This window comes from Anguilla rostrata, chromosome 16 (assembly GCF_018555375.3).
Source record: "Anguilla rostrata isolate EN2019 chromosome 16, ASM1855537v3, whole genome shotgun sequence".
Taxonomy (NCBI): domain Eukaryota; kingdom Metazoa; phylum Chordata; class Actinopteri; order Anguilliformes; family Anguillidae; genus Anguilla; species Anguilla rostrata.
The window spans coordinates 9856451-9867774 of NC_057948.1; the positions used below are offsets into that span (position 1 = coordinate 9856451).

At 42.6% G+C, this 11324-nt stretch overlaps 1 protein-coding gene across 1 annotated transcript; it reads right to left on the minus strand.

Moving 5' to 3' along the window:
- Nucleotides 1-1999: 1999 nt before the first annotated feature.
- foxl1 (forkhead box L1) lies at nucleotides 2000-5077 on the minus strand. Its single transcript, XM_064313250.1, has one exon. The coding sequence runs from the start codon at nucleotides 4549-4551 to the stop codon at nucleotides 3418-3420; it is 1134 nt and encodes a 377-aa protein (XP_064169320.1). The 5' UTR covers nucleotides 4552-5077; the 3' UTR covers nucleotides 2000-3417.
- Between the last annotated feature and the right edge of the window lie 6247 nt (nucleotides 5078-11324).

The window sequence follows — 11324 nt, forward strand, 5'->3', positions numbered from 1 at the left end:
AGAGTGACAGAGCTGTGATCAGAGTGACAGAGCTGTGTCCAGTGTAACAGAGCTGTGTCCAGTGTAACAGAGCTGTGTTCAGTGTAACAGAGCTGTGATCAGTGTGACAGAGCTGTGATCAGTGTGACAGAGCTGTGTTCAGAGTGACAGAGCTGTGCTCAGTGTAACAGAGCTGTGTTCAGGGTAACAGGGCTGTGCTCAGTGTAACAGAGCTGTGTTCAGTGTAACAGAGCTGTGTTCAGTGTGACAGAGCTGTGCTCAGTGTGACAGAGCTGTGCTCAGTGTGACAGAGCTGTGTTCAGTGTAACAGAGCTGTGTTCAGTGTAACAGAGCTGTGCCCAGTGTAACAGAGCTGTGTTCAGTGTGACAGAGCTGTGTTCAGTGTAACAGTGCTGTGTTCGGTGTAACAGAGCTGTGATCAGTGTGACAGAGCTGTGTTCAGTGTAACAGAGCTGAGATCAGTGTGACAGTGCTGTGCTCAGTGTAACAGAGCTGTGTTCAGTGTAACAGTGCTGTGTTCGGTGTAACAGAGCTGTGATCAGTGTAACAGAGCTGTGTTCAGTGTGACAGAGCTGTGTTCAGTGTAACAGAGCTGTGTTCAGTGTGACAGAGCTGTGCTCAGTGTAACAGAGCTGTGTTCAGTGTAACAGAGCTGTGTTCAGTGTAACAGAGCTGTGTTCAGTGTAACAGTGCTGTGTTCGGTGTAACAGAGCTTTGCTCAGTGTGACAGAGCTGTGTTCAGGGTAACAGAGCTGTCTTCAGCTGTCTGTGTTTGTGGATGTGCCCTGCAGGTGTGTGTGTGTACGTGCGCGTGTGTGTGCGTGTGTGAAAAAGAGAAATGGGAACTCTTTAAAATCAGCCTGTAGGCAGAGGGACCAGTGTAAGGCTGACATCACAGGTTTGAATGCCAGCTGTAGGACTGTTTGTCTCCTGGCTGCTTGAGGAAGAAGAGAAAAACACAGGATTACTAATATCCTCAAGGAATCCTGGAAAGCGATAAAGTTTTCCATCTTACTGCTTCTCAAGAGTTGCATTCAGATAATAAGGCCCACAGTGAGTACATAGAGGATCTCATTACATCACTTCCTGTTGGACTGCAGTTTATTTGCTGTAGTTGAGTATTATTCTGTGTACCATACGATTAATAGACAAGCGCAATCCAATGAGTTGGTGAAGTCGTCAATGTGCAAGAAAACGTGCGTGCTCTGTAAGATACAGACACGAACTCAACATGGACGCAGTGCAGTCACAGATGTGAAGTTAGTCCGGTCAGGTCTTTTTTTTTTGCTGTTCAGAGCGATGGCAGTAATGCGCCAATAATGCTAATTCTACGCACTGTGGGTTGTAAAACGTGCAGTCTCTTTCCTGCAGGTTTTTCAAGATGACGTTTTATTTACAATTCTGACCAAAAAGTCTTACACAGGAAATGCCTAAGCTCTTTTCCTCCAGTGTGGGTAAGTTTATTTATTTCTACACGCATTCCTGGTTCTTGCTCTCGCGGGCTGCGGTTCGAGGCTAAGCTGAGCGGAACCCGGGGCTATTTTTAGAGGCAGAGAGCTCAGAAAGGTCGGTCGGTCTTTAGCAACCAAAAATGGGTCACGTCTCAATGTCGCTTTCTCTGTGTTACATGACCTACCAACTCAAAATTGAAACCTGGTTCATCATAAAATTGGCGATCATTGGTGATATTTACATTTATGTAAAACTGAGACTAAGCCCCCTGAATTTAAATGAACAGTTCAATCACAGAGTGGAACGAGTTACAACAGGGGTACCCCCAAAATAATTCGCTTGGGACCCAGCCACTGCTATTGAGCGATCAATAAACAATTCCATACGAGCCATTTTCACATTATCAGATTGATTTTAGCCTCCGTAGGCACCATAAAAAACCGAGGCTATCTTTATAAATAAAGAAGAATCAAGTAAAGGCAGAATGTAGAGCAGAATCAAGTAAAACGTGGCTTGTTTATTTTAAGGGAATAAAAGACCAGTCGACTCTCTTCCAGACGAATTTTAATAAATTCAATTGATTACATCAAACTGAAAAGTAATGTTGGTGAGAGAGCACACACGATTAAAAAAAACTCAGCATAGCGATAAAATGGTTAAAAAGAATAAAAGCAAACAAAGATTGCAAAGACAAACAGACATTGCTTTAACTTGCAATAAATGAAATGCTGCATTAATATTCACACATTTCATTCATTTGCACTTCAAATATAATTAAGAAAATGTTTGGACACTTGATTTTATTCAATAGTGGGTCATAAACATCACCTGCACTATCTTAGTAAATGTGTAGGCTGCTCAAAACAGTCACAATAATAACCGCCATAACAATTGTGTCTTCAGATTTTTTACATTATGAAATAGGTAAACGTGAAGTTGACCGTAGCCTAATCTCTGAATATCTATGAGGATACAGCCATCTCTTTCGTATCCAACACAGGCACCAGATTTATAGGAACGAAAATGTGAAACTAGAATAACTTAAAACTAAAGCATATCCGAACAGAAGACAGTCTGAAGGGTGGATTTGCGCATGGCTACACAACAGTTTGTCGCCAGCTGCTCCCCGACTGTGGTTTTGTTTTAAGTAAGCGGTTTTCAGCCCCCGCGTCAGCGTCACGCAGCCTGCCCTGTCCTGCGTGCTGCTAAGAGATGGGGTTTTTTTTTTTTGAGGAAGGGGCCAAGGGGCCAAAGGGCCTCGCGCCCAGTATAAGTGATGGGGCGGAAAGAGGGGTCGCGTGGACCTATAGCTGGGTCTCGGGTTGGGGCTAATGACCTTTAGATGATGACACTGTGTCACTGGCAGGATGATGCAGGAGACTTTGTTTTACTACAGTTACCAATTGTAAACCCGTTATACATTTTCTAATAGCTTACTTCATTTAAGTAAACAAATGTGTATTCCAACATTTAAACGACTTGACCATTTTACAGATACGCTTAGTTCCCTTTTGCTCTCGTCCCAAATTAACCCGCAATATTTTTGTCAGAATTTATTTATTTATTTACTGTTGGGCGGGGATATTTTATTTTGAACACTTCAACACTCAGCTGCATTGCAATACAAGACTGCCTCGAGTTGAATTGTAGAGAGAAGTGTTGCATGTATAGGCGGAAGACTGTTAACTGAGCTCTCAGTCACAATGAAACAAAAACACACATTCAGAGAAAATACAGGAGTGAGCAGAACTGGACACGAGCACGCGAGGACTGCAGTGCAGAGACCTGACACAGTATAGCTGTAATCTCAGAGGAAATTTTGACGTGAAAATTTTTGACACGATAGACGTCAGTCAGTCTATTGGCCAAACAGAGTAATTGTGCAGTAAACCATTCTTACCATCTGCAGCTGAGACAGAAAGTCGGTTAAAGGTGTTACCGTTCGTGGTCACTTTTTAAATAATCTCACTGGAAGTGCAACACTTTCTCCGGACACGGGAGAGACAGGTAAGGGCAAAGAGGAAATCCCATGTGATACAGCTGGGGCGCGCGCGCTCCCAGCATCATTGACGCACTGAACGCCGAGCTGTCCGTCTCCAAACCACGCGTAGGAATGCCAGCACTATATCTGTACGAGCTCTGGGCACCCTTTTTCGACAGAATACTGTCTATGCTGAAACCCTTCGCCCTGTCGGTGGTTTTGGTAACGCTACCTTGAATCATTCCCTTCTGTCTGCTCGGTCTGTCGACTGAGTTCGGTGCACCACTAAACGCGGGGCTGTTCACGGGATGCGCCGTGTCCTCACAGGAAATGGCGATCTTCTCCAGCGACTGGGACTTTGGACCACAGGGCGTTATGGATAAACAGGACCTGTACCAGTCCTCCGCGGGAGTAAGGGGTGCGGGACAAGAGTCATGCACCCCTGGGGACGGGTACAGATCCTTCGTGCACAGCTGCACCCGATTCTTACTGATCTCAGAAAGAGCAGGTTTCATATCCGCGCCATATTGATCATTCTGCCGCTGCTGCCGCTCCAAGTCTGTCGCCGTCCCAATAAGGAGGTCAGCAGCAGGTTTGAGACTAGGAGAGGAGAGAGAAACGTGCCCACTGTTCTTCTTGTAGCGGGCTTTGGCTTCGCGCGATTCTTGGGACTTGGATTTCCTCTTCCTGCGCCTGTAGTTGCCGTTCTCGAACATGTCCAGGCATTTGGTATCCAGGGTCCAGTAGCTACCTTTCCCGGGCCTGCCTTTCTCCCTGGGAACCTTAATGAAGCAGTCGTTGAGGGAGAGGTTGTGGCGTATAGAGTTCTGCCAGCCCTGCTTGTTGTCGTGGTAGAACGGGAATCGCTCCATTATGAACTGATAGATGCCGCTGAGGGTCGCGCGCTGTTCCGGCGCGCTCTTGATGGCCATTGCGATGAGTGCGATGTAGCTATAGGGCGGCTTCTGTGGAGGTTCCTGTCGACCCGGGGCGAATCCCAGTGCGGGCAGAATGCCCCTGCTGTCATTTCCATACAGGTATATCAGGGATGAATTGGACAGACTCAGTGTCGGCGGGCTTTCGCCCAGCTGCTGCACGCGGCTGCCGTAAAGGCTCATAGTTCCTCTCTGGTCCGCAGGGTCCAGCTTCTAATGTGGCCCGTTTCAAAGCAAGGTCCAGGCTGCAGAGCGAGGAACTCTGTGCCTGTTCGCAGGAGGTTCTGCGCTGTTCCCACCGTGTGCCTGTCTCACAAGTCTAAAAATGTTAGATAATTGTTGTACGTTCGCAATTTTATGTTGACTTAGCGCTGGAAAATAAATTGTCTATGATAAACACTCGTTGTGTTCTCAGCCCACCCACATTAATTAAAATTTCATTGCAGAAAGCCCTCGCTCTCTCTCTCCCCGCGTGTCCTCGAGCTACCAGCCAATGGTGTGCTTGGCTATCCCTTCATTTGTTTATAGAATTAGTCTGTTGATAAGTCTGCCCACCCAAGTCGAATCAAGCTGTGTTTATTTGGAAAAATTTCCGGGCACCCAATACATAAACGCACTGATCTGATGTTTGAAGTATCACGTCCACCCTTGACGCTGAAAGTTCCTCGCACAGAGAGAACAAGCAAACGCAGCGGGCTTCGATCTGGGAGTTGCTGTTGATTACTTGAAATGAAAATAAAGTATGAGTAAGGAAATAACTTAAACAATCATTTTATATTTATGTTTTGTCAACGTCTCCTTGTAGCTAAAATTGAGATTTTTTAAAAATACACGATAAAGTGCTAGCTATATGTTTAACCCGTGTTTTATTTTTTCTGTAGACATATATGAGATCGCAAGTGAGATAAAGCCGTAGAATATTTATTCGGAATAAGATCAACAGTAATATACTGTTGCCCAGCGGTCTCTGTTCTCTCAGCGCTCGGACTTGAGAGCAAGGCTCCGGAATACTGGCGGGGGGGTGGGGGCAAGGAGAGGGGGCACGGTTCCTTACTGCACACGAGCCCAGGCCAGTCTATTCCATAAAAGGGGAGTTTGGCGGGACAAGGAAGCTAAATTGTATTATTTGTGAATGCGTGCCTGTTGCTTTATATTATGTATTTTCCTGTTTATAGGACGGAGGGGGATTATAACAACTTTACAAGTGCGCACAGCTGGCCCGTGCTTACATTACGAGTTTGGAAGTTTCAACAGATAAACCGAAGACTTTTCTTAATTTGTCTTTCTTCTTTTCCTTTTTAGTCTGCGTTTTCTGTCCTTTTATTTTTTTCAGGCGGTGATTCATTGAGAAATGGAAACAAGACCCAAAAGTCAGTAACGTCACGGACAGTCACAGTGCCTTCAGGGTTTAGCTCATTCAGTCCCATAGTGAGAGATCCATGGCATACTTTGGCACTCTTTCTAATTATTATTAATCCACTCACTAATCGTATAGTAACTCTCCCATTAATTTATTATTGGAATTTCAGTTTCCCTTGTGTTTTTTAATCCGCTTATCTGCCTTTTCCGGTTTGTGCAACTAATGCCTCACGCATTGCAAAACATGTCTGGAGAGGCATTCATCGAAATCACTCGCGTCTCAGCGCCACTGGCCGATCAAACTAAAACTGGCGATTCCCCTCCGATTATGAAAATATGACTTCGACATCAAAAGCACAACAAATATCGTGTAATGTATGGTAGCCAACACGTAAAGCAAGTTTGATATTAATTTGCTGCTGTTAACATCCCAATATTTTATTTTAAAACCAGTTTTCTAATTAATGTAGGCTACAGCTTTTTTCTGAAGCAAAATGAACAGAACCAACAGAATGCCCAGTGCAATAATAGGATATGGCCTACAACGGCGTTCCTTTTGGGCGGTGTTCGTGACTTCACTAACGTAAAGGTGACGCTTCAAGTGCTTCTGCGATAATGCCCGGCACTCATGGATATAGGCTATAGATTTATTTTATATCAAAAATAGTTTTACTTAATTGCTGTGCTTATCGAAAAACTATTGTCCACTGACCGAAAAGTATATAAATCGATATCACTTGTAGCCTACTGCTAGTCCTAAAACTTTGTTTTACAGCGCATATAAGTGCTACGGACCTATATTAGACTTATTTATTAGTACATTTTCCAGTCCTCGGTTTGTGAAATTGGGCTATATTTCCACTGAGCCAACAGGATTAGAATGTTCCATCAGCGTTATGTCGACGTGACTACTTATTACAATTGGTAGGGGTGATGCGGCCTATTTATCGTTAGCAAAATTGATAAACTATTTTTCTTACCTAAACCAGTTACTAAACCTAACATGTATATTGTTATCAGATGCAGTTGGCGGAGATCTTGGTATTTTGATATTTATGTATCAAGAAACGACCTAATTACTATAGATGCAGCAAGTGCTATCACAGCAAGATCTAACCGGCGATGTGCATAGCATTATACAGGTATACCATAAGACTCTTTCACAGATAAACAGCAGCTCTTCAATCATTCTGGAGTTTTACTAAGGGGTCAATTTTTCTCTTTTATTAAACATACTAGTCAATCAGATGGTGTCTGGCAGATTAAATGAACTCTAAAGCTAATTCATCTGTCTTTGTAAATAACCATGATAACATAAATACATGGTATTAGTTTCAAATACTTTTCATATAATAATAATAAATGTTTTATTATTATTATTGTTGTTGTTTTTGTAGATATTTCGTAGTCAGCAGAAGCAGCTATAGTAATGACTACAGGATTACACGTTCTTCATGAAGCAAATCATTACATAATTCATTATATTTAATAATTCAGTATTTTAATAAAGAAACCAAATTATTCAAATGTATTTTATAAAATGATATACATTTGAATAATTTGGTTTCTTCATTAAAAACACTAAATAAATAGGAAAACGAATTGGAAATGACATAGCCTATTGGGGTAAACATTTCCTTTGACATTCAAATAAATTGCGTGTACAAATGTGCCAATATTGATATAAAATCAAGAAACCGACTTTGATTTCAGCGCAAAATCAAATTAATTCTATGTGCATTACCTACACATTGTTCTGATCAGGGATTTAAATAGCTGGTCAGTTGTCGTTTTTTCCTCCCTTCGGAGTCCTCTGTATGATTTTCAAGAATCGTTATATAAACATAACGCTGATTATATATAGGCTAATGGAGGTTGCGCGCGGGAGGTCATCTCGAGACCAGTTAAATACACTGTATTCTCAACACATGGCACGTACAGGTAAACAACACTGCTGAACACGGACTTGGCAGGGATACGAATTGCATCAAGCTATCGAACACCGAAACAAATTCCTAAATTACAAAAAAGCGACAATTTAGTGTCCTTCGGCATGCGTTCAAGTAGAATCCTGTAAACACATGCTCTTACAATGTCTCCGCCAAAATCGCGGCTGTTTAGATAAAGTTGTGTGGATACGCGTGGACAAAGCCGAACCATTTACTCTAAACATCTCAAGCATACTAGTAAAAGGTATTTTTGTTGGCCACTAAAGTCGTGTCCCCAAACATCTGTATGCTTGAGGTGCCGAACGATTGAGATAAGGGAGATGAGGCAAAACGATAGCCTACAGGCAACTGCGGATGGAGGAGCAGATATAGGTGCGCGTATGTGCTTCGTCCGCTTAACGTCCGCAGCGCGTGGAGAAAAATGGCCTTTCAAATAGCGCGATGGACCTGTCAGGTGCTTTAACCTGATCTTTTCCCTCAATGTGGTTCTGAGGTAGTGGCACCTCGTCCTGTTCGCAGTTAATTATCCATAACTCGAGCACGTGTCCTCGCACTAGACGTCAGGTAGAAGGCCAATTCGCTCAGATAAGGTACCACTCCAGAACAGTGGTCGGACACCATGTAGGGCGTTTGCATGCATCTTCTGGGCTGTGGGTTCACAGGTCAGTGTTCAATGGACATCAACGAGGAACCACCCCGATGGGAGCCTCAAGACTATTTCGCTTTGCGCACCAATTAAATCCCAATTCCTTCCGTGGCGACTCGATGAAATAAATATAGACACTAATCGAATTAGCTGTTTTCGGTTTAAAAGTGGCGCACAGTGTGGAAAATGTTTAAACTACTTGTATGATCAGATTTAACCCCGGATTTAATGTATTTGGTTTGCGTGTGTTTATGACTGAGTGAGAAAGAGCGAGAAAAGGAGCACGATATTTCGTTTTAAATAATTAAATAATTGTTTTCACGCAACTGAGTATGAAGTGGAGTTAGTTTAATATATAAAATATATAGACACATCCTTTTATTCAGACTGTAATAAAACCAAATATATTTGGTTTTACTATGGCGCAGTGTCCTTCCTTGCGTTCTTCCTTAGAGGCGAATAATTTTAGCCTAATTCTAATGGTCTAAAATGCATTATTAAGGAAAGTCATTTCAATTTAAGAAAAATAATTATTTTAAAACATTTTTTATATTTATTAAATGTTATCATTTTTATTAAATGTGTACCTATAAAATAATTTCTAATTAACATTGTACGTATTAATTTACAAATATTTTGTGAAGTAACAAATGTAAAGGAAATGTATTCAACAAAAGGTATATTTTAAATTTGCATAGAAATGCGATTTTAATTAAAAGGATATAATACAAGTACAAAATAACTTGAGTAGAAGTTAAGCGAATGATAAAAGGTGTCTGTGCGCACGAGAATGAGGACAATTCCATTACGAAGATGACAGTGATGATTATGACAGTAATGAGCATTGCTATCAGTTACTAATAATAATAATGATGATGATGATAGTATAATAATTGATTACAGTACAGTTCAAGGTGTTAAAAATGAGCCTTGGCTGTTAGAAATATTAACTATACTAAGGCAATAAGCTTACACAAATCCTTACATAAAACTTATTCGAATTCAGTACATTTGTCAAGAAGTACTGACACGGAATTCTGAACAGCTGAAAACTCTCACGAGATGAGCGTCAATGTCCAGGTTACAGTTTGCCCCCAAACAATGACTACCAAAATCAATAGCACGTTTTGCTGACAATCGGTTTGTCGTCTCCCCCCGCACGTTGCTGCGGAATATTCACTTTGATCATATGCAACAGCGAATTGGTGGCCTGTATTTTTGTTTAACGGGAGAAGACAATAAAATTCTTATTATTCGTATAAGACAGAGGTGCAATACATCATTTGTATTAAATTCTCGTTTCTTGGCGACGATAAATTAGTTCGTATGCTTCTGTCGCCATCTAGCGGGGTCGGTATGGTAAACCTTACTTGTTCTTGTCGGCAGAATGCCTCTTGCAAAATTGAAACAGAATTAAAAGAACATAAAAGCTATTTTACCATTGTGCTGGACTCGACACAGGTAGAAAGGTTGAAGTCAGTGTCAGTGTGCATTCTGGACAGTGGAGAATGTCTGGAATACAGTGAGATAATAAACGTGTTCAGAAATAGATTAAACTAAAACTGTAGGCAGGATAAAACAACAACAAAAAACTGCCACTTGTAAACTTAACTGGAAATGTAATGCTTCATCTCAAGGCTTAACATTTGCCCCAAATGCCTAATTTTCAACATTTCTGATCCTGGTGTCTAAGAAACAAAATCTAAATATCTAATATGTAAGCCTGAACTATTAATCATGCGAAGTGAAGCAGCTGAATACATTCACATGTATGAGAATAAACTGTGTTCTGGAGATCCACACTTTGTGTTGGCTCGAGCTCACGAACCTTGTTTTCATGATCTAAATCGGCTGCTGAAGGAAAGGACACTACAAGAACTAGCACATGGATTTGAGTCGGACACTTCTGCCCTAGTTGTGTGGTCTTATAAGTATGGATACGTGAGGCTCCTGCAGTCGCCGGTATGGGTTTCGTATGATGGAAAATCTATGGACGGGGGTAATTATACTTGTGTAGATTCCACGATGGCCAGCAGGGGTCCTTCTTCCGGGTCTGCTGATGCAGAAGCACAAGAAAAGCGATGATTCTCTGAAAGGACGAGGAAGAGCTGAAGAGCGCTGTACACTGGGGCTGTTCTGAAGAGCTCTGTACACTGGGGCTGTTCTGAAGAGCTCTGTACACTGGGGCTGGTGTTATTCTGAAGAGCTCTGTACACTGGGGCTGGTGTTATTCTGAAGAGTTCTGTACACTGGGGCTGGTGTTAGACTGAAGAGCTCTGTACACTGGGGCTGGTGTTAGACTGAAGCGTTCTGTACACTGGGGCTGGTGTTAGACTGAAGAGTTCTGTACACTGGGGCTGGTGTTATTCTGAAGAGCCCTGTACACTAGGGCTGGTGTTATTCTGAAGAGCCCTGTACACTAGGGCTGGTGTTATTCTGAAGAGCCCTGTACACTGGTGCTGGTGTTAGTCTGAAGAGCTCTGTACACTGGTGCTGGTGTTATTCTGAAGAGCTCTGTACACTGGGGCTGGTGTTATTCTGAAGAGCCCTGTACACTGGGGCTGTTCTATAGAGCTCTGTACACTGGTGCTGGTGTTATTCTGAAGAGCTCTGTACACTGGGGCTGGTGTTATTCTGAAGAGCTCTGTACACTGGGGCTGGTGTTATTCTGAAGAGCCCTGTACACTGGGGCTGTTCTATAGAGCTCTGTACACTGGTGCTGGTGCTATTCTGAAGAGCTCTGCATTTGGCTTCTCATACGTGCAGCTGATTGCAGCTGTGCTCAGGACTAATGCTTAAACAGGATGAAACTAATCCTGCCACAGATCACAAGGCTCAGCACACAGACCTCACTGCTAATCAAACACATAGGCTTTCTGCCCGAGAGAGAGAGAGAGAGAAAGAGAGAGAGACCACGCATGGCTGTGCTCTCATGCATCGGTGTGCGTGTATCTGCCTGCTCTTTGACAGACAGTGCAGAATTAAGAGTCCAACGTCACTCC

Excerpts from the sequence above, each read along its gene's own strand:
- foxl1 (XM_064313250.1), bottom strand. The coding sequence starts at position 4,551 with ATGAGCCTTTACGGCAGCCGCGTGCAGCAGCTGGGCGAAAGCCCGCCG.